This window comes from Grus americana, chromosome 1 (assembly GCF_028858705.1).
Source record: "Grus americana isolate bGruAme1 chromosome 1, bGruAme1.mat, whole genome shotgun sequence".
NCBI lineage: Eukaryota > Metazoa > Chordata > Aves > Gruiformes > Gruidae > Grus > Grus americana.
The window spans coordinates 34,756,124-34,779,637 of record NC_072852.1 but is presented as its reverse complement, the minus strand read 5'-3'; the positions used below and the strand labels follow the sequence as shown (position 1 = coordinate 34,779,637).

Sequence of the window (23,514 nt, the reverse complement as noted above, 5' to 3'; positions counted from 1 at the left end):
TTATGGGCTGCATTTCAGAGTATTGCACCGGAGAACTACAAACAAACAGCACATTCTCTACTTCCCAAGCTTTACTGCACACAGTTTTCCATTTATACCATAACTAATTAAAATCAGTCTTCAAATCAACAACAGATGCTTTGCTATCATGCCAGAGCAAGTCCAGTGCCTGAGTAGCAAGTTACAAAACTGATAGTTTTGTGCAAAAGTTGCTTGCAAGCTACTAACAGGTGTTCCAAAGGTAATGCGAGAAGGAGAAGATGATGCACTACCCGAGTCTAATCAGCTATAACAAGTCGCACAGAAGAGAAGAAACAGTTTCTGTGTACTAAGGAAAAATCAAGGAAAGGATGGTAAAGGAAAGACTGATGGCCTATAATACATCCTGGATGCCAAAGAAGAAAAAACCCCGTACTTAAAGGAAGAAAACAGCTTCTAGCATTTGATCTAGTGTGTAGCTTTATAGCCCACACTTCATTAGCAACAAATATTGATCTCTCTGAGGTCCTTACAACACCTGCAGCGGGGTGTCTGACGGTCTCTGGTGCTGTGCCCCTTGCATGCTAATAGACCCACCGATGCCAGTATATTTTTGCACATTGAGGACTCCATGTTTTTGGTGATGCCTTGAGGAGTATAGCACGTAAGGAGGAATTTGCAGTGAAAAAAGGTTACAAAGCCTCAGGTGGGTTGTGGATGGGTAGCAACAGACACCTAAAAATATTGCTTGGTCATTTTTCTGCAGAATCTAGAGCAGGGCATGAACACATTCCTAACAAAAGCCTACACATGTCTGAGTCACCATAAGGACACCAAAGCCACTTTAACTCTGCCTTGAATATCGTAAGGACTATGACTAAGGTACTCGTAACAATATTTTAAAGTAATCTTAAGATGTATATCCAACTTTTTACTTCATAGTGGTATTACCAGACCCAGCTGGATTGACTAGGAAAGACAGTTAGCATATCCAAGAGCATAACATATTTTTCTTCCAGGGCATCAGAAACTTCTTTGCCTTTTATTTTATAAGTTTTGTAGCAGCACAGTTAAAAAAAAGATATTGATGCACCAATAATGTTACCTCTACTTTACTATAGCTATGCTTCATCTGGGAATTTGCACTATCTCCATAATTTTCTGGGAGAGTTATCACTAGCAATTTTTTTACAGAGGCACTAAAACAGAAGAGCCTCAAAGTATCTCTGACATTTCTAACAGTCTGAACGTGTGTTACCAAAGTTGCATCATTTTTGTTTTAAATTTTAACACCAGATTTACTAGTAGGCCTTGGATGTTTCACATGCCCATGGAACAGCTGGATTTATGTTTGGCTTGCCTCAGCAGAGCAGTGTGAAACAGCTGGAGCATACGCTCTAGCTTGTTGTTTGTCTCCCAGATTCTCTTGCAAATTTTCCATCTTCAAATCGCCTTTTTTCTTCTGACATTTCTCTGTGCTTAATTCTCTGCCTTTATGTCCTCCTGAGTCTCCTCTCTACATCCTAGCTATGTTTACCATACATGTTGAATTGCTATAGTGCGAAATAAAGTTCTGAAAAAGATTAATGGCCATTTTGGGAGACCTTCAAATACCTGAAAATACATCTGGTAGCTGAGGCTGACATATGAAATTTTTCTAATCACTGAAATCCACCCTGGACTCCTATTTCTATATGGTACCACCCCCAACCCCAAAAATTACGAAAACAAGCTACTGAGAAGATGACAGCTCAATAGGCAGTCAGGTCATGGAAGACCATCTTCCCATTTTTCAAAAAATAGCCTCATCCTTCCAGAGGGAAAACGAAGACTTTTTAAAAGAGAGGGAAAAAAAGAGAGCGCAATATGCAGGGACACTCACCTGGGTGTGGGAAGAGAAGGTGCATGTACCTGTCTCATTATTTCTGAAAAACAGAACCCCTGAGGTTGAAAGCCCAGACCAGTCAAGCACCCAATAATGACTGTAGAAGGTGCCTGAGATACAGGAAAATAAGTTCATGCCCTTATTTAAATTTGTATTGCTCTTTCATTTGAAATAAGTCCCCTAACTATCAGGTTAGTTTCTATAGTAGAGTGCTCAGCTTCATCTCCCTCCTCTTACGCAAAGTCCACCATTCTCCAAACAGCCAGAGCCTCCTGTGAAAGCTTGGGCTAAGATCAGCTCTTGTCTTCAGACTCAAGTGCTTTTTCCAGAAACTCCTACTGAGCACAAGAAAGTGCTGTTACTGCAAGGACTAGGTCCTGGAGGAAGTGACTACTTTTAAGTGTGTTAGAAGGAATCCCTAATCTCACCCATGGCAGAAAACGTGACCTTGCTGAAAAAGGCCTTTTAACCGTGGACAGCCTGTGGTGTTACGGCCCCTGCAGAGGAAACCAGTGAACGCTGCTTTTGTGAGAAAGGTCAGCAGTGGGAATTTTTTGAAAGGACAATACATATTAGCTACTGTGTAAGAATAAGCAGTCAAATAATTCACAGCAGTAAAGCCCAATGGATTATTTTTCTCCCCACAATGCAGCCTATGTATAAGATGTTTGTGAATTAACGATACGGGAAATTTGAAAGGTCTAATTTTCATTGGTAAGAGTATATGAATCAGAAAAAAAAAGTTTTTCTAAATATTTTAAATAAACTTTTAAAATTAATTTTAAATCCAACCGAAAACCAGATTAATTTGCAAGTTCTCAGAAAATTCATTCTGCTCTCAAAAGGTAAGGGCTGCAATTTTGAGTACACATTGTGTTTTTAAGTACAGAAGAAGGAAGCTGAATTTCTGTTTTAAGCACAAGATTGCCTAAAAGCAAATTCAGATACAAAGGAATGACCATAACAATTCTAACAATTAGAAACAACAATCAATTATAACTTAGCTAAGCTGCCACCTAATTTTTTACAAAAGTCATGTATTTAGCTGCAGACTGTCTGAAAAGATCTCTGTATTATGCACTATGATTTTAGGAAAGGTAAGCTATAGTCCTCATATGTAACATTTTTCCGAAGACTCTAGCAACTCTAAATAAAATTTCTTTTCTTTAGATATAATATTTTAGACGGTAGCCATATACTGTTTCCAAAACTTCTAGAAAGTAACTGAGGGGGGCTGAAGTCTTAAGGGACTGATGCTCGTAATTCATTTAGGATCATTTAAGTGCTCCATTGCCACACGTGGCGTTCCCCCGCTTGGATGTAACACCTGCGGTGAAAGCATTTTACCTTTTGCGGTTGTTGGCCCCGTACTTACGTTGGTGACCACCGCCAGAATGGCTATGCCTTGCATGATGGGCTGCCAGGCGCCGATGTCTTGTGCCTTCTGTGGAACCATGCGCCTGAACTGGGTCGTCAGCTTCCACGCATCCAGCCGGATTTCCAACATGTTGTTAATAAGAGCCAGAAGAGGAGCCAGAGGGAACGACGCCACAAACAGAGTGACAAAGCCAAACTGTATAACTGTCAAAGGGAGAGGTTACATACATTGATGAGGCTTTCACGTACTGGAGATAAGCATATATGAGCACATATACTTTATATACTCCAACCGTGGGAGAGAGAGATAGGAAAGAGTAGCTGAATTCCTAGCAGATCTTATGTATGAGGAGACAGGAGCACAATAGTACTGAAAAAAACCTGCTAGGTGGAGGGACAGGAAAATGTTACAAGTCACAATGTACCAAGAGGAACTCTTCAGGTTATTTAAACATCCATTCCTTTCTTATGTCTTCATCATGAAGACTTGGAAATCTAATGACTATCTGTCTCAGTGCTGTGCTGGAAAGCCCGAACTAACAATCATGTTATTGCTGCCTGGGTGCTGCCATGAGGACGCTGGCAATGCTGTGACGGAATGGATGGTGGCAACAAACCACAGATCTTCCAGCTACCAAGAGACCATGACTGGTGACTGCAGATCCCTGTCAGAGCAGTCTGACACAGGGCTCCGCTGTACAACACCCGAACATGGCAGCGGTCTGACTTCTGGATGCATTTCTGAGAGGATGGGGCAAAGAAGCAGCAGTTCTCCTTGTACAATCATGTGCTGGTTCCTAGTTACAAATTGGATTGAGGCGTAGCTGCTTAATAAAAGCTTGGAAAACTATCTATAATGGCTCATCAAAACTTGTCTTGGAAAACATTCATGTCTCCTCTGTCTATAAACTTATTAAGCACTGCTTGTACGAAGATTTTCTTTAGAGCATGTTTGTATCCAGCAGTGATAGCGAATCCGAACTAAACTGCCACTTACCCATTTCAAGATACTCATAAAACAGTCCAAGTTTTCCAATGGGCTGCAGGTGGTAGTCCTGTTCCCAGCGTGGAACAACTTTTTCTGATCTAGCAGCTGCACAGTATCTTCCGATTAGATTCTTAACCCAACTATCAGCCAGGGAGAAAAAGACCACTAACATTGGTAAAATAACCTAGAAAGTTCGGTAAATGGAAAAAAATTGACATTTGTGCTGTTATAGCTTTGAACAGTGGATTTAGTTGTTCTTGAATTACTGAAAACTTCCTTCAAACATGAGTATAATCTTCTGTTGCCTTGTCCTGAAAGCAGTTATTTACAACCATAAATAAGAGTGTAAAAGGGCAATATATCAGAATCATAGTGATTGAAAAAATCAAGTTAAATATAGGCCTGTGGTTAGACAGATTAATTTCTTCTGATCACAAAATTCACAGAATTGTAGAATGGTTGAGGTTGGAAGGCAGCTCTGGAGGTCATTTGGTCTAACCACTCCTTGCACAGGCAGGGCCAGCTAGAGCCAGTTGCCCAGGACCATGTCCAGACAGCTTCTGAATATCTCCAAGGACGGAGACTCCACAACCTCCCTGGGCAACCTGTGCCAGTGCTTCGTCACCCTCACAGTACAAAGGTGTTTTCTTATGTTCAGAGGGAACCTGCCATGGTTCAGTTTGTGCCCGTTGCCTCTGGTCCTGTCACTGGGCATTAGTCACTGAGATTAGTCTGGCTCCCTCTTCTTTATTGTCTCCCTTCAGATATTTGTACACACTGATGAGATCCCCCTGAGCCGCCTCTGCTCCAGGCTGAACAGTCCAAGCTCTCTCAGCCTCTCCTCATATGTGAGATGCTCCATTCCCTTCATCATCCTTGTGGCTCTTTGGTGGACTCTCTCCAGTATGTCCACGTCTCTCTTGTACTGAGGGGCCCACAACTGGATACAGCACTCCAGGTGTGGACTCCCCAGTGCTGAGGAGAGGGAAGGACCTCATCCCTTGACCTACTGCCAACACTCCTCCTAATGCAGCCCAGGATACCATCAGCCTTCTTTGCTGCAAGGGCACATTGCTGGCTCGTGTTGAACTTGGTGTCCAACAGGACCCCCAGTCCCTTTTCTGCCAAGCTGCTTTCTAGCTGGGTGGCCCCCAGCATATACTGGGGTTGTTCTTCCCCAGGTGCAGGACTTCGCACTTCCCCTTGTTATATTCCACGAGGTTCTTATCAACCCATTTCTCCAGCCTGTCTAGGTTCCTCTGGGTGGTAGTACAACCCTCTGACTTATCAGTTTGGTGTCATCAGCAAATTTGATGAGTGTATACTCTGTCCCCATCATCCAGATCATTAATGAAGATATTAAACAGGATGGGGCTCAGTACTGACTCCTGGGATACACCTCTACTGACTAGCCTCCAACGAGGCTTCATGCCTCTGATCACCACCCCCTGGGCCTGGCCATTCACCAAGTTTACAGTCCACCTCACTGTTCATTCAGCGCACGCTTCAACAGCTTCTCTATGAGGCTTTTATCGAATACAGTGTCAACAGCCTTACTGAAGTCCAGATAGACAATACCCATTGCTCTCCCCTCATCTACTGAGCCAGTCATTTCATCATAGAAAGTTGGTCAACCATGGTGAATTCATGCTGAGTACTCCTGATGACTTTCTTCATGTGCCTGGAAATGGTTTCCAGGATTAGCTGCTCCTTCACCTTCCCAGGGATAGAGGTGAGGCTGATCTTCTCAGCTGAAAGGCTTGCATGAGAATTTAAGAAAACTGATGAATTGGCTGTAACCATTTGCAGAAGTCAAAGAACCGTATTAAAAAAAAAAAAAAGGAGTGGAAGCGAATGTCTTATCAACAAAGAAAAACAGAAAATGGTTCTCTTTGTACTTGCAGAGATGCAGAATGAGAGGGCAGTTAAGAACCAGATCCAGCAGTGATACTCAGTGCTTCAACACCTAAATGTTACTTGTCACCCTGGGAAGTGAATTAAAAATTCTGGTCAGATGAATATTTCCTGTACACAGAAGGAGGAGTCAGTTGCCTATGGCTGGAACTGACATCTGCAGGCACGCTCAGTCTAGGGACCCTTCCCCAGGTAAAAGAAGATGTTGAAAAGAAGGATGGGTCTACAGGTCAATCCTGCAACCAGTAGCGTATACGTAGCATTTGCGTCTGGAGGAACCACATCTCAGCAGAGCACTGTAGCCTCAACCCTATACAGTATTTACAACACACTTTGAAGGGGGGTCACTGTGCAGCAAAGGAGCACAATTCGCGGGCTTGACAGAGCCACAGTCAGAGGGAGTACAACGCCGTGGGCTGGTGCTTATGGCACTCAGGAGGGCGTGAGCAAACTGGGAGTTCCCTACTCCAGGCAATATAACAACCACCGAGCAGCATAAAATAAAGACCAAGTCCCGGGAGAAGGAACAGACCCCTGGATAGCATCTTAATCCAAATTAAAATGGAGGGCATTCGTGGTTAGCACTGAGCTTATTGTTTACATTAAAACATGACCTTCCAGAGATCTGCCCCACTGAAAGAGAATGTATAGGCACTATGAATGTCATATATGACAGTAAAGATAAGTGAGTTAGTTAAATTCGTAACTTATGTATGACTTTTAAAAGCCCAATGTATAACAACAAATCATTCTACTCAATATTAAGCAACAGTCTTTAGTTTAATATTTTCAGAGCTTCCATTGCCTCTGTTTTAAATGTCCAACCTGAAACACACTGAGTCTGATTTGCAGAGGAAGGAAGCATTTCTGATTAGAACTAAAATCAGTCAGAACAACAGAGATTTCTGAGACCAAAAATATCCAAACTGTCTAAAAAGGCCCCAAAAGACTGGTCTTATTCTTTTAGAATACAATACGCGCCTATCAAATGTAGTGACCAAATGCCTGAACGCATCAAGCAAAAGCAGCATCTTTCAAATGTGAAAGAGCAGATTACTTAATAGTTTGAACTTACGGAAGAAACACTTCTTGAATGTTGTTCCAGATTGCTTTACCTCCTACTATGATGGCAAGCTGAGTTGTGAGTTCGAGGAGGCATCCACCTGGATCACACTGAAGATTGGGAGAGACATGAAAAATGGTTGAAGTTGGATAACTTTTCAGGTATGAATGAAGCATTTAAAATAATGCATTCCTGGTTTATTATGGTAACATTTCTTAAAGCAATACAAGAAGACTATTTAGGCAAATCTTTCCAGTAAGGTATGCAGAAGCCAATTCCAGGCTGCACATGGTCACATGTGATAGGTTGACAGGACAGTAATGAGTGAAATACCAAGTGAAGTCATGCAGCTCTGCACCGTGCTGTCACCAGGTGAGGGTCACCCAGCAGAACAGGAATGCTTCTATGAATGTTCTCCTTCTCCTGTGTGCCAATTCAGACTGGTGGACCATGGGAAAATAAGCTTGTCTAGGTATGCGTCACACATTTCTAAGCCCAGCTGGTCTTGTGTCATTCTTTTATGCTAGGGGTTACTAAGGAGGGTTTGGGAGGCAGTCACTTTTTGAACTCTCATGTTAAATATGTACAGCTATGATATACACTCCTAACTGCAACAGAATAACTGGACTAATGGTTCTTGCTGTTTAAAAACAAACACTACCGTACATTCTTACCTCTTCATTGCGATACTTCCCTAGCCAATAAACTGGATTTCCAGGGTGACCTACAAATTTACCCTTAAAGAAGGCTATGTAGAAGCATGAAGAATAGTAGTTGACGAACTGGAACAAGAACATCTTTGTGGTCAGACTGTTTTCATAATCGGTCTGTGTCCTTGGAAGCTCTGCAATTAAAAAAAATAAATTAAAAAACCAAGCCGACCTACAAGTAACCTACAAGCTGCTTTAGAGCCTCAGCTGGAATAGTATGTGTATGCCTTGTATTCCTTAATATGGCTGAGAGCATTATAAATTAGACCGTACATAATGCCCATGTATAGTGTAACTATTATACTAATTCTAAAACTATACGGGTTGTAAAAAGGAAAAAACTTGGTCCCTGACAATAAAGAAAAAGAACAAGCAAAAATTCTGATAACTCAGGGAAAAAAAAGTACTCAAATCCAGCACACTCAGGAAAGATGCAAATGTAACACTTTGAACTGATGAAACAGTATTAAATGAAACTATATTAAAACACCGCACTACTTCACACATCTAAACTAAAATAGCTACTTTAATGTTGATGGCCTGGATATAAAGAATAATAATATTTGTGACTGTTTATCTATTTAATAACATGGGAATGGTATCTAGCTTTGGAACAGTGACCTTATTTCATTTATTTACAAGTAAATAGCTATTTTCCCCATAAACAAAAGCTAATGTAATTGAATGTGTTATGCGTTACTGATCTGTTTTCATGAAGCTTGGTTATTACAGTAATTTTCTTTGCTTTGTCTGTTTCACAAACACAAAACTGTAAACAATTGATCTTTCATGCTGGCTATACGAGGGGGTTTCAGGCAAAGAGCTGAATATCATATTCTTTTGATATTGAGAAAATCGGTATTTGAAAATTTCTAGGTGGTATCGTGTGATTTGTGGGAAAACTCTGAAATATGTGGTACAGGTGTTAATTTATTTGAATTCTTATTATACATATAAATGCTATTTTTTTCTTGTTATTTTACCCCAAGTTTCTATCATCTGAGGTACAGCAGCGGCATACCGAAGTCAGTAATCAGGATTGCCACTTTTTCGTAGATGACATTGAGAACCATAATGACTATAAAGCTGATGAGCGAAGCAGTTACTGAAGTGGCCGTCTGCGGAGTCAGGTACTTGCGGATCGCCTCCGTTCCACTAATGTGCTGTGGCAACGTTGCAGAAAACACCAGGAAAACCGAGAGCCTGTAGACAATGATTCCGATAACTGAAGCAATAATCAAAAGAATCTGCCAAGGAAACGCAAGAAAGATGTTAATATTGAACCATTGGCTTTGGGGAAAAGGTGAGTGTGAAATACTTTTTACAATAGGCAAAAGGAAACTGATTGTGTGCTTGTCATTCCATTGAGTAAGATAAGTGCAAGAGGATGCTCAAATAAGATAGAAAGCAATAAATTTAGAATCCGTAAAAGAAGCCTTTTCTTCATGCAGGAAAGAAAAGAGGTACTCTGGTTTATGACTAATAACAAGGTTTGTACTGATGTGAGTGAAGATAATGAGATGCATAATCAAATCTTACAGCTTGAGGCATGCGATGGAAGAAATCTCCCTCTTTTGACATTGGGCCGTTGGCAGGATGGCAAATGTACAAGCAAGTCTGCATTGATTACGGAGGGGGCCGTACCGTCTCTTTTACATGATAGTATTACAGACTACAGACCTCTCAAAGGAAGAGACAAATATTAAGCCACGTAATCTGCAGGAGTTGTAGTAATGATCCATGCATCCCATCTTGCTTGCCATCTCCTCTCTTTCTGCTTCTGTTCTTGCTTTTATTTCTTGCTAGTTCTCTAGCTATTCAGATTTAGGTCCTCAGAGCTGCGAATCTTTTTTTCACTACCTCTGCGAACTGCCATGAATCTGCTAACTGCCCCCCACCCTGCATATAAGAAGTGAGTGCAGTAACACGAATGACAAACCCGGACCTTTTAACCTGAAGTCCTGCCTAACAGCAACCTGGTATCCTTTCCTTTGCGTTTCAGACGTTAACTCTGAGGCTCTCCTGGGCTGCCAGGCACGACTCTATCTCCCGTCTGTCTCCTGTCACCTAGGATGAGGTCTCTTCCAGCTGCTGTTTGTGCCACAGCCGAGCAGGACACGCAGCATGCTAAAACACTGAGCTTTTCAAGGCGACCTCTCTGGGCATGCTCACCATGTTACATATTGTTTCACGGGTGATTGGACTGCTTTCCAGTTTTAGTTGTAATTAAGGCAGCAGCTCTGGAAGATTAGAGAGCACCCAGCTTTGCTCTGTTAAGTGAAACAAAAACCCTGAAAGAGGCCCAGGACTGTGAGACACGATATTGAAGCAAACAGCTGGAACAAGTAGGACAGAAACTGGCAGGGAGGAGAGCATATTAACCAGTCTTTCCCCTACTCCCCCTCCCCAAAAGCAAAGGCATTTATCTTAAAATAATGAGGAGAAACCCAATGGACCGCATTCGCAAGCATAACTCACAAGCTATAGCTGCAGGATATTTTGAGACATATTTTCTACTGACTGTACACTTATGAGTATTCGGGACTAGAGCTACCTTCCTCATGTGGGTCCATACCTTATCGGCTTGCTTTATGCATCAGATGGAAATCCGGCTGAACCTGTTCCATTGTTAACTTTTGTTCAGTTCAGGGGGATCTTGTTTTCAACACTTACTAAATAAGTGAATTCATAAAGAATAAGAGGAGAATTTACCCAGAAGACGACTGCGCTTGTACAGAAAGTCATCCGTATGCACTTCCCACAGGCAGTGTATGGCACATGTTCTTCTTGCTGTAAAAGATTTAGAAACAGATCAACAATGCACCCTATCTTTTCTTTATATTTTTTGTGTGCTCCAATTAACCCTTTATGATATTGAGGGCAGAAAAAAGAAAAGAAGCCCCCGGTTTTGTTTCCGTTCTTGCTTTGTTATACTGGAAACTCACATTGATTCATGATTTCAAAAGTCTTGCCTGATTACATGTGTCTTTTTTTTTTTTTCCTGCCCATTCTAAGATAAAAATTACTTCCATAGAGGCTGAATGTCCTCAACTTTTACTGACTTCAGCTATGACAGCGTGCACAGTCCTTTTCAATGGACTCATCCTTCTTGGCTGATCATGGTGTCCAAGGTCATTATCTTTCAAACCTCATTGGCTAAAATTAGCAGGCACTAAAATTTTGGTCCCTGATCTCCATATTTCTCAAGTTACAATGGGATGGCTTTCCCAAGGAAAATGCCTACCTCATTATGTTTTATCGTATTCTTCACTCTTTGAACTGTCTGAAAGGAACTTTCTAGCTCTGGCTTTATAGATTAAAGGTGGCATAGGTTTATAAGCTTTTAAACAGAACCAGGTTTTTTGTTATACAAGATATAAAAGAAGATCTATATAGGATAGTTTCAACCATGGCAGTTAATTCTGAAACTTTTCAAGTGCCCTCTAATAAACATTAGTATAATGCCGATGGAATGTGAAAGCAATGCAAATGATCAGATAAATGCCAGAGTAATATATTGACAGAGAATAATAAAAAATGAAGCTGAGCTGAAGTGAGCTACAGAAGCTAAAGCTACTCAAAATGTATAATAAATAGAGATCTAAACTGAGATCCTCATAAATATGAATCCTGCTTCATTGAAATAAGGATTATCCTTGCCCTTGTGAGTTTGCTGTTATTAACCGTAATTGCATCCGCATGCACTTAGCAACAATACCTATTTATACATGTTTCAAACAGAAACATCTTTGGTTAAAAAAAACAGTCTTGGCGTGATATATAATGTAACATCTTTCCCTCTATTTCACCCTTTTTTCCTAATGCATTCTTAGGCAAAGATAGCAAATGCGCTGTGATCTTGGCCTCTGGCAGCAACACTGAATCATTTCTTGGAGGATTTAATAAAGTAGACTTAGTCTCCTAAGCTGGGGACGATGCCTACTTCTGTTTGTTTGTGACACAGGAACCTCAGCAGTCCAAGCTCCTCAAACAGGCAACTACTTTAAGGTGCTTACAGTTAGGTATAAATTCCCTCCAACGCATCTGTACTTTATAAGTTTACTATTTCCAGATCAACTTTTCAACTCTCCTTGGAGCACTGCTGATTTATACAGCTCCAGTCTAGATTCACCATTTGCATTGCGTCCAAACATGTCTATTGCTGTAGCCATCACCAGTTACCAAAATATTCCTTACCTGTGTGATTTCATTCATTACCACATGAGTGCACCGAGCTTCGTATTCCGGCCGAACTTGCTCTTCTTGCTCTAAGTACTCAACTGTGTCCCATTCATACTCCAGTTCAGCCTGCCGGCGCTTCCAAAACTCCAAAAACAAAGTAACTGTTCAGAAGAAAAACAATGTGAGCAATACCATGTGAGTGTTGGATGCTGCTTGTCGCCTGAGCTATAACGTGTGAGATTTCCACAGACGTGGAACAAAACCCTTATTGGCTAATGTGATCGTGAAAATAGCTGGATCTACTTCTTTATGCAATTATTGCTTTGGATATGTAGGTACGTAAATAAGAGAAACCTGGGGTAAATGGTGTTGTAAGCACATGCTAAAGAATACAGAGAAATTAATATGCTTTCTGCTAGAATCTGAGCACTTTGGATTTCGTATGATAGTCTGCTTTTGAAAACATTTATCACGGAATGTGTAAGAAAGCAAGTTGGTTGAACAGGTGAAGATGAAATGCTGGAGAGTGCAGGACTTGTAGAAAAGAAGAACTGAGTATGCCAAAAATTGCCACAAAGAAAAGCTCACGTTCGTTCAGCCTGCAATTTTTGTGTGGACAAATGATCAGTTTGCAAACTACAAGAACCAATGACGGTTCAGGTAAAGTGGTTAAAACACAGCTATCTTTCCTCTTCTGCTAGCACAAATCTGAAGGGGCTGCAGCTCTTTTTGCATGGCATGGAGCTTAGAAACTCACTGAGCTGGGTCATCAGTTTCCTTGGACTGTGCTCCTACGACTGGAAGCACCGGGCGGCCAGGTACACAGATGCCTAAGTGGTACTGGCTAGACATGAATCCAGCCAAACTCATTCCCTTGGCCTGAGACATGATGCAGGTAGATCAGGCAGCAGAGGCAATGACAGACCCACCTGAGAAGGCCAGGAGGAGCTCAGGACGATGGGTGCCAGTACCATGCTCCCCAGTACACGTGGATGCTTTATCGCTGAAGACAGTACATCCTCAGATTAAACGAGCGTTGTGGCTCTGCAGCACTGCCTCCAGGAGGAGCGAGTCACTGCACTCATCGCTCCAATTGTCTGGGAGTAATTAACCCTAAAAGTGGTTTTTTTTTTTACTTAAGATTGGCCCCTCATCCTCAATGATGAAACGTCAATGGCATGCAGCTACAAGTCCAAACATTAAAGGTTTTTTCCAAAATCATGTGTGGTCAATAAACCCCAACGTGAAGTGTTTTAAACCCAGAAAACTCCATGGGCTGGGCGTGAGATGACCTTGGCGTCTGCATGCAGGCAAAACCCCAGGAAACCCTCCTCCCCTGATTGTTCAGGGGCCTCTCTCACAAGGATTTCTCCACTAGTTCATGCTTAGAAGCACAAAGGCCATTCCAAGCAGTGGGCCAGAGCATCACATCTGCCTTCTCCTGCAGAGCAAGATTAGTCTTCCATAAACCTCTAACTGCTGCCCAGGCTGCACTGATTTGCTCCAGCTGCAAATCCAGCTGCTGCTGGGGAGTCCAGAAGCACAGGGCCTCCTTGCTAACAGCGAAAGAAGAGCACATAACACGGGGACAGCTGCCTTAGCCCCAGTACAAAGAAAAGTTCTGCTACCTAAAATGAGCCAGCAGCCAAGTTGCATCTGTCAGAGCAGGGAAGGAGCTGCTGCTGGATTCCACATTTTCCTTTTATTCTGAACCAGCATTTTTTTTAACAGTGGAAACAGATAATGTTCCCGAGTCAGGAGATCCAAGTGCTAATTCCACCTCACATTGGTAATTTGTGGCGTTCCCTTTCGCATGTCCCTTGACACTGCCAGTTGGTACGGACCAGGTATTCTGCCTCTGAAGCTGTGTCACCAGGGACTCAAACAAGATGCCTCCATTGGAGAATATTTGTTTGTTTAACTGATCTTGTTCAGGGAGGGGATCCAGTGATGGCAGCAGGTGAAGTGGAAGCTGCCTCTTGTTCATGTCCTTTGCCAATCTAGTCATACCATCATGGGACAAGTGCCAGAAGTGTTGGTCCAGAGCATTAATGTATAGAGGGCTAATTCCTGAGGCCAAACTCCCTGGTGTTTTACAGTGCTTTAAGATCTTTGAAGGGAATACACTAAAAAAAATGCAATTATTAAAAGTGTATTGATGATAACAATGCAACAATATATCTAAAAATCTAATATTATTTTAATTGTTTTGGACCAGGAGGTCTACAAAAGTATTAGAGCAAGATGGAAATTACAGCTGGAATTGCACCAGGACCATGGGTCATTTGGATTTAGTACAAGTTTGACTGAATTTCTGTAATACAATCCACCTCTTTATATAGTGGACTTATGAAGACAAGAATACTAATAGGCTTTGCAACCATCACTATAACCATGCAGCTTAATTTTGTAATTATTACTCTTGGAACCATTCTTCAAAACAGGAAGCACATTTTTAATTAAAAAGCAAATTGAAAATAAATTAACTATTCAAATGACAGGAGAAGATTACATTAGTATCAAACTTCTAATTTTCTCTTATTTAGAGAATTTCCTGCTGGTATTTTGATTTTAGTGCATATTTTGAAAGAAATCTTCTTTTTGAAATGATATGTTTCATCTTATATTTCTTTAAAGCAGTAGCTATTTTGAAGCACTTTAGGTCATCACAGGAAAATAAAAATACGATGTGTTTTACAAAGAAAGCAAATTATGCATTCTTGTCAGCCTACATATGAATTCAATGTGTTACATGTGTTATTTTCTCTACAGTATCCTGTATACAGACCTAACATTGAATTTATTTTGGTAATTTCTGGATAAGACAGTGCAATAAAAGCTGGTTAACAAAGTTGCTAATATGAACAAATGAAACCATTTCTGGGAAAATAAACCTTGCCTAATCCCTTGAATACAGCACCAAGTGGTTTCACCCATGGAAAACATCCTGGTTTCAGATACATTTTCTCTGCTAAAAGATAAACCTAGTGCTTGTAACTACTACACTTTTTACAATCAGTTTCTTGAACAAAGTCAGGAGGAAAAAAATCCCGGGAAATATAATAAATGACTATTTTTCAGTTGCCTTGCGCAGTCACACAGCTGTTAATAGGCACAGGCAGCTCCAAAGCTCTTTGGAAAAAACCCAGCTCCTCTGCCAGATAGATACACTTTAGCATGTGGCTGGCTCCTGTTGGGTGAACATGAGGCAGCTCTAATCACTTCCCTCAGACTTTTCTCCAAGTCAAATGAAACAAAACAGACACTGAAGACCAACTTTAAGCCCCACAATTTTTTGTTTTCTTACGATGCTAAAAAAGAGTCCCCAAGAATGTACGTATCTCCTACAGAACTACCTACTAATGAATTCCTGAGTGCTAGAAAATGAAGTCATTGCAAATTTATCCATGTTTTCTTGGCTGAAGCTAGAGGCTTGGCCAAAATTAGATGACAAACCACAGTTGTGGAAATCGACTTACCCCATATTCCCATAAATACTGCAAACACCAGTGTTCCAAAGCTATCAAATATACAGAGTTTCTAGAAAAATGGAAAAGAAAAAAAAAAGGCTTAAAATATAATCGACCTTTTTTTTCTTCTACCCTGACCCAGAACAGAAGACGCTTGCTGAACATGTTGACTTTTAGCTTTTATGTAGTTTAATAAACAATCTTTATTGATAGTGTTTCCTCAATTTCTGTCAATGTACATCACCCTCCAGTAAATTAAGGAAATTGAATGCAAAGCCCAGAATTAAAAATATAAGCCAAATATGCAGCAAGAGGATAGTAAACCGGTGTGCTATCAAAGTTCCTTCCATCTGTTGCGTAGGAAGAGGAAAAACAGTGCTTCTGGTCTGGGAACTCAGTATAGAGTTAAGTATTTTTAATACAGCCACAAAAAGGCAATGGACACATCTGGTTCTCATGAGCAGGATGACAACAAATCAAGCTAGTTAGTAAAAACACATCCTGATGAGATACCTCTGTGGTCACAATTTGCCTTTTCTTTCGAGCATAGCCTTTTCCCTGTATTCTTATTTCTTTTACCCTTTAAGTGTGCTGAAGCAACATGTTAAAGCTGGGCAAAATATTTTTGATGAATAGCTGAAAATTTGCTGTTTTGGCAGTGACTGAACCTATGGAAAGGCATGACAAAAGGCTAACACTAGCCTAGTGAGACAAGGCAATGGAGAAAGAAAGTGAGGTTCCTGGAGACAGGAACTCAGAGCAAGAGCCTGGCTGTGTCACGGCTAACAGGACATGGCTGTGTCACAGCTTCTGTCATGGCCAACTTCAGCCTCCCCTTGTACCCATCTCCTCCGTGACAACACAAGTCAAATTCAAAGCACGGATCCAGATAACTTCTTTGGGGAGGAGAGGCAGAATTTAGAAATGTCAAAACCTGCTTTAACCATTTCCTTTGCAAAATTGATTCAGAGCTAATGAATCAAGACTTTAGTAACTGAATCTTTTTTTTTTTCCAAAAAGGAAGAATTACCCCCAAGTGAAACCAAAGTGTTTATTTTCAATTAAAAAACCTTAGTCCTGTATAAAATATTTGGCAGCTATGTGAAATTAAAAAAAAAACCCACAATTTTTTTCATCTTAGATCAAATTGAAGCAATTAATGTTGTTGTTTTTACTTTTCGAAGTTCAGTCGCTGTATCAAAAGGAATAACTGTTTGTACAGTTCTAGCAATTCTGCAGGACATTAGTGGAGGAACAACATCATTTTACATGTAGTACTAGAGAAAGCGCCACTACAGTTCAATAGTGAGTCTATAAGCTGTGAATGTAGTTACCTTGGACGATTCACAAGTGATGGTGAGGTTCCAGTAGGTACATACTTTATCACACTGAGGGCACATTATGATATTACCTCCTATGTTGGGGTCACATACTTCTTGGCTAAAAACAAAACTAGTCAGTCACACACCAACACTAAATTCTTTAGTCCTTTTTCACACATGAGTACAATGCAACAATCTTAGGGAATTGAGAAATAATTTACCAGTGATCTGCTCTCAAGATTTCCCCCCCACACCCCCCCACACCCCCCACTTCCATTCTTAGTCCTCATCTCAGAATGACATAGGAGGAAAATCATTTCCATCCCTTGTACGTGGTTCTCAAAACCGCTCACATTAAAAATAAAACAACTCTTCAAAGATCTCACACTCTTCAGTAGGAAACCCACACTTGCATGCTTGCACGCGTTATCATAGCGAGTCCAAGGGGAGAAGGAAGCGGAACACCGGCTACCAGAGCAAGAAATAGCTGCAGAACCGGAATGGCTACCTACTCCCTGTGGTCTTCTAAAGAGGATCAGACTGGAAAACATGCAGAGGGAGGCTGCTAGGGTGATTCAAGGAAGGGCAGATCTGTCTCCTAAGAGATGGCAAAACAGTTGCCATCTAACTAGTACGTACTAACCTAGTATGTATGGTGGAGGCTGAAAGGTGATGTAATTGCTCTCTGTAAATACATCAGTGCGGTAAACACCAGGGAGGAAGATGAACTATTTAACTAAATGATAATACTGGCATAAGGCTAAATGGGTATAAATCGGCTACAGGAGTGGAGCTCTGGAAGAGCCCTTCAGCATGTTTTATAAAGACAAACACCCTTCCAGAAGGGGGTATACAGTGTGATGGCCTGTAGACGATTTGGCACAGTGACCAAGGTGTTTTTTCCCGGATTGTTGTGCCATAGTTGAATTTTGTCTTGTTCTGATGAGGTAATCTGTGTCATAGCAATGCCTCTCCTCCCAAAGTATCCCAGGCAGCTGAAGCCCCCTGTGCTGTTGCTCTTCCTCTGTTCTTCTCTCAAAACAGAGGAAATACATGTGGGGGTTTTTATCAAGGTCTTTGGATATCTCCTTTAAGGATTACCACAGTGAAAATGACGTGTTATGGCAATTTGCATTGACTTCTGATTGTCACTCTTTTCTTCGTGTTTCTATACTACATGTGGTGAACCTAGTGCAAAATATAACTAAAATGATAAAATAACAGACTCTCAGATGTCTATCACTGTAGTGGTCCATGAACTTTCATTATTCTTCTTATCTCATATTTTATGCCTTCACCTTCAAATCCACAACCGTTGTTGTTCTCAGGCCCCTTCATTATTATCATATTATGCGGTGTCTTGCAAACCCTGTACATTCCCCCTCTGTAGGGGATTGATCAAAACTGCACATGATATTAAAACAGGCTTGATCAGGTACCTCCATGTGCAGTTGTCCCTTGTCAGGCATCCATACAGAAAACAGCCAACTCCTACAACCGCAGCCACGATCAGCATATTAGTGTAAAAGCCCAGCCAAGCAAAGTAGATTCCAATTTTCTCTCCATAGTATTTCCTGGGGAGGGAAAAGGTTTTGGTTTTGGTTTGGTTTTGGTTTGTTTTTTTTTTTTTTTTTCTGAAATGCAAGTAAATTCACATTTCTGTTTCAAATGGCTCTTAATTTCATACATTTTGTGCCAACTTGTATTGTCATATTCCTCTGATTTAAACTTTGGGATTGCAGAAGTATTGCAGCTTGGTATTTCTATCACCACTTTTATGCTTTTATAAGAGGATAGGAAGGGGGGAAAAAAAGAAAAAGAGAGAAAGACCATATCTCTCAGAAAAATTTAAAGTGGTTGCCTTTTCATGAATTGGCTTACCATGAAATCAAGCTCAAAGTGTCATCCCCATGCATGACCTGATACAGGTGTATGTATCTGCCCTCAGAACTGAGCTGTGTCTCTTTGACACCCCCAAAACCAGACCTGTTATGTCTGAAATTCCTATTTCCCTCTGCATTAGTCCAGCCCCAGTCACACCAACCTGACAAAATCCAGGGGCTGCAGTTTGAAAATGTTTTTAGGATGAGCCCATTCTCTGTAGAGAAGATATCGTTCACTTGGGCAGTTGGGATCGGTTGACGGGTGCCTAAAACTAGACTGCAAAACAGAAAGAGCATGAGAAGAAGATAGCATTAATCTTGAGAAGAAGATACCATTAATCTAACCAGCACAGATCAGCTCTCCTCTCCACAGACGCTGTGCCATGAAGCCAGAGCCTGGACTAGCCTTTCAGCCCAGTCTCACTGAAGCCAGGAAGAGGAGCAGGAAGGCAGCTCTGGGAGTGCACCAGGATTCAGGATAGAAGGTTGTCAGAAAGGCACCGAATGCTAAAACAAACGTTTTACATATGTGAGCTGAAAATAACAGAGACTCATCATGAACTGAAATCTAAGCACATGTCAGCGTCTTGGCACTTAGGAATAGAAAATAGAAAAGGATCCATTCTAATTAGAGAACAGGACTGAATTAAAATGGATTTTAAGTAGCTTTACCATGCTAACATGCTTTGCTTCAAAATAGTATTGTACTGGAATGAAGGCTGGAAAGACTGAGGGATAAATCCAGGTCTTCTAGTCTCTGCTTTAAATTTAAAAGAGAGTTCACATGCAGATAATCCTTGTGGTTTTCACTAGGTTATTTAAAAACCTATTTCAATAAAGCCTATTTTATTTGAGGGAATTTTCTATTCTATATCTGTGATGCAACAAGACAAGCAAAATTTGCAGAAATCTATAGGCTACTTTTGATTTTCAGAGTAGCTGTGATACATAATTTTAATTGTACAAAAAGACAGTCATTAATTATTAGTCATACTGAGTCCAAATTTCCCCATGATAGAAATAGCCTGCAAGACAGGTTTTAAATCTTTAAAAGAAAACCTTAAAAATGAATACTCATGAATGATATTAATTCTACCTTGTAAAGCTTTGGGTTACTTACAAGAAACATGATTTGTCTTGATTCTGCCTTAAAGATTTCCTTGAAATCCTTGGAGGCCTCCTGAATATTTTAAGCCAAGTCCAAACAGCTGAAGCAGTTACCATTCCTGATCTCCCATGTTCTCAATGTCTTCTCAACAGAACACACCATGGGCACAGAATGGTGGCTCTGCCGGGGAGGAGGTGCGGGGGGTGTGTGGGTATATAATAGATATAATGCAGAAAATCAGCCCTCAGTCTTTGCTTACTGTATCCCATTTGCAGCCTTACATGGAGTTTTTCCTTGGCCAAATACTCTGAAATCTGATGCATTTCCCCCTTCATTTTCTTTTTCTGTGCTATTGCTAGCCTTTGCATGCAAAACAATTTTCAGTATAACTTTCTTCTTTAAATGATAGAATTTAAAAAGCTTCAGCGGTGTAGCTACAAAAGCTGGATTTCTTATTATTGCAAGGTGAAATTCGACCCAGTTAAGCTTCTCTCCGTGCGACTCTGACATCATCTGTGAGGTGTTGGACTGGCTGGCCAGAGCCTTCCTGCAGAAACCTGAATTTCCCTGCACATGTGTGGCAATGTTTGGGAACTGTGGGAATGTTTCTCACTGTGTGAGACTGTCATGCATCCTAAGCTGAGATTTGTAGTCTACATCTTTATTAACAATGCCGATATTGGATAGGAATTTTAATACTGAAAAAAATGAATACTAAAAAAGGGGACAACGTTAAAATTGATTTAGAACTGATGATACAGTGTGTCATGGGAACTATCATTCAGGCAGGCAATTTACTGAAGTACATCTCCCAGAGAATGCAAGTTTAACACCTCCTAAATGAAATATATTGTTTTTCAGTTATGGAGCTACATTTTTAACCAACAGTGCTTTGGATGAAAATCTCTTTAGCCAAACTATGTCCTATTCTACTATGTGGATATAATAACCAGTCAATGAGTAAGGCAATTAATAGCGCTTTTATCTTTTGATATAAAACACACAGATATAGTTCAGACCTCTATTTCAAAATATATTTTAGTTACAAGCACTGGACTTACGTCATGAAGGGGAAATGCTGCTTTGTAGATTCCAGTGTCCAGTAATTTGTTAATGCCAAACTTTTTCACATTGTTTTTGGTTGCATATTCCACACGGGACAGGATAAAATGAACCTGGAATTTATAAAATATTGTTGTGTCTCTTGCAACCTGAAAGTAATTGTACGCAGCTACACCTGTCTCAGCATATAATCGAGTTAGGAAAGGTTAAGCAGTGCAGACAAAATTAATTGCACAGGGTATATGAACCATTCAAATCCTTTCTTTAAATTCAGGTGAAACAGATATGGGACAAAGGTAAGGAATGTTTTCCTTCTGGATTGTCCAGGCTGTTTCATAAATGACGCAGGACTATTGCATCCCAAATATTTCTAATTTTTCAGAATACTTTCATAAAGGTAATTGCACTGCTTTGATTAAACGAATCTTTTCTTTTTAAGATTAAATGCTAGAAATACTCCATGGACTTACAATTCGGCTTCTAGTTGCAGGATTGAAAAATGTGTCTTTGTCTTGAATATAAAAGTTGGACAAAAGTTCCTTTTGAAAAGGGGCAGTGAAAAACTCTTGCTCAGGTTTGATGATATTTTCATCCACTCTGAAGAGTCGACTAAACCAGTTGAAAGCTGAGTCTCGGGTTTTCAGGTCATTGGGTTGCAGAGGCAATTTGATGTGCATAACCTCGGCGTACATGCACAGCACTTCCCAAGGTGCATGCACTTTCACAAAAATAAGTTTTTCATCTAAAACCTGAAATGAAAGAATATTAAAAATATGTGTGTAAGAAAATGAAAGCAAAGGACTTTTCATAACACTTCTTAAACTACCCAGAATTTTCTTTCTCTTTACAGCTCATAGATGACCTACTCAAAGTCGCGTTCATTGTCCATCTTAGCAAATATATCATTAGCTTCTCTAAAAGCACTGACATGAGGTGGAAACATGTGGGCATATAAAGGCATATAAAGGTATATTAAAAAAACCCAGCTAAATGTTCCCTTAATGTTTAATGTTTACATATCTGCAAAGTATTTTACAAAGCAATTTAAGTTGAAAAATGCTTCCCCCATACGGGTTCATTAGGAGTGTTCGTACTTGTAGCCTGGCAGAGCAGCTTGGCTTTGGAGCTGTCAGTGAGTCCCCAGCAGCTCAAGTAGAATCCCAGGGTGACGTGACTTGATGGACTCAGGGTAGGTGCCCATGGGTGCCTGGGCAATACAAATTCCCAGCTTCATAGGGATAATGGGGAGAGGGAAAGGGAAATCAGCTGAGACTGATGAGAGAGGCAGCATGGGGCACATTTGCTCCCAGTTGCACACCCAAACCAGCACCAGTATGCAGTGGGAACCGCGACAGCCACTCTTGTCTCCTGCCTACACATCGCCTGTAGACCTTCTATTGACGCCCTGTGTTAGTCTCAGCCACATGAAATTACAGTATGTAGCTCGTTGGCTTAGGAACATCGGTCAGATATCTGATCCACCCTGGGGAAGCTTCCAGTTTCAAAATTTTTTCAGTCATGATCGGGGCAGAACTATTGAAAACTTCAACATGGAAGTATAGCAAGAGGGCCATGTCAGGCTTCTAGCAAGCGATTTACTTTCTTATCAATGTGAAGAGCCAGACTGCATCCTTGGAGGCGCAGCTGGAGCCCTCACTGCAGAAATCAAATAAACACCATGATGCCATGGATTCTAATTTGGGAGGAAGGGGCAAAGCGACCTTTTCTGGAGCTCATTATAGACTACCAAACAACAAATTTAGACTGGGAGTGATTGTCCTGGATACGGAGACCTGGACGGAGCGCTGCAGCCCTGCAGGGCAGGGACAAAAGGGTCTCTGGGGGGCTCCAACCCTCCCTGCAAGAGACAGCAGCTCCAGCAGCTGGTGTGCATTATCACTGTGCTCTTGAGCTGCCCGCAGGCAACATCACAGCCCAAAATATACAAAGCATGTTAGTTACAACTACTTGCATGGTGCCAGGCCTTGTGAGGAGCAGGGTCACGTGCAGGAGCCCTGTGCTGCTCTTCTGGCAGGGGTGTTCTGCCCCGGACACCCACTGGCTTCCACACGTCCTACACAGCCAGAGTAGGGGGAGAACCTCTCCTCGGAGTACAGCCAGTAATTTTTATCTTCCAAGTGCTGAGCAAACATGACCTATGTAATCTCCCAGCTTCCCATCTTTTATTTTGCAGAGGAAGGAACGGACATAGATTAAAATATTTCGCATCAGATCACAGAGACACTACTGATAGAAAAGAAGTGAGCCTTTTTCTCCCGAGAGGGGAGAAATGTTACAGTAAATTCATATATCCAGTTTCCTTATTCCCATAGGGGCAGCTTTGCTCTCAGACACAGCCGTTCACACAGAGAAGAGCACTCACCGATCTTGTTGCTTCAAGTTGCAAGCCATTGTTTATCAGGTTTGATTCATATACTTGTCTCTTCCTCTGTTAAAAAGTATTGAACACTGTAAAACATCTGTTCCAAATTTCACAAATACGTATGCATAGAAGAATGGAATTGCCTCTCAAAGAAGAATCGTTGGATCGTTCTCTCTGTAGCCCACTTG

At 41.0% G+C, this 23,514-nt stretch overlaps 1 protein-coding gene across 2 annotated transcripts in view; it reads right to left on the bottom strand.

The window, feature by feature from the left end:
• Positions 1-23,514, bottom strand: part of ANO6 (anoctamin 6) — an 81,876-nt gene that overhangs the window by 8,707 nt on the left and 49,655 nt on the right. For both annotated transcript variants that reach the window (XM_054846347.1, XM_054846356.1), the window contains exons 4-17: positions 23,327-23,392; positions 21,414-21,692; positions 20,943-21,056; positions 18,935-19,050; positions 18,330-18,464; positions 16,903-17,008; positions 15,578-15,638; positions 12,114-12,259; positions 10,629-10,706; positions 8,938-9,163; positions 7,881-8,050; positions 7,219-7,316; positions 4,239-4,369; positions 3,240-3,445 (exon numbers count right to left, since the gene is read on the bottom strand). In XM_054846347.1, coding sequence (XP_054702322.1) covers positions 3,240-3,445; positions 4,239-4,369; positions 7,219-7,316; positions 7,881-8,050; positions 8,938-9,163; positions 10,629-10,706; positions 12,114-12,259; positions 15,578-15,638; positions 16,903-17,008; positions 18,330-18,464; positions 18,935-19,050; positions 20,943-21,056; positions 21,414-21,692; positions 23,327-23,392 — 1,932 coding nt within the window. The remainder of the gene's footprint in view (positions 1-3,239; positions 3,446-4,238; positions 4,370-7,218; positions 7,317-7,880; positions 8,051-8,937; positions 9,164-10,628; positions 10,707-12,113; positions 12,260-15,577; positions 15,639-16,902; positions 17,009-18,329; positions 18,465-18,934; positions 19,051-20,942; positions 21,057-21,413; positions 21,693-23,326; positions 23,393-23,514) is intronic.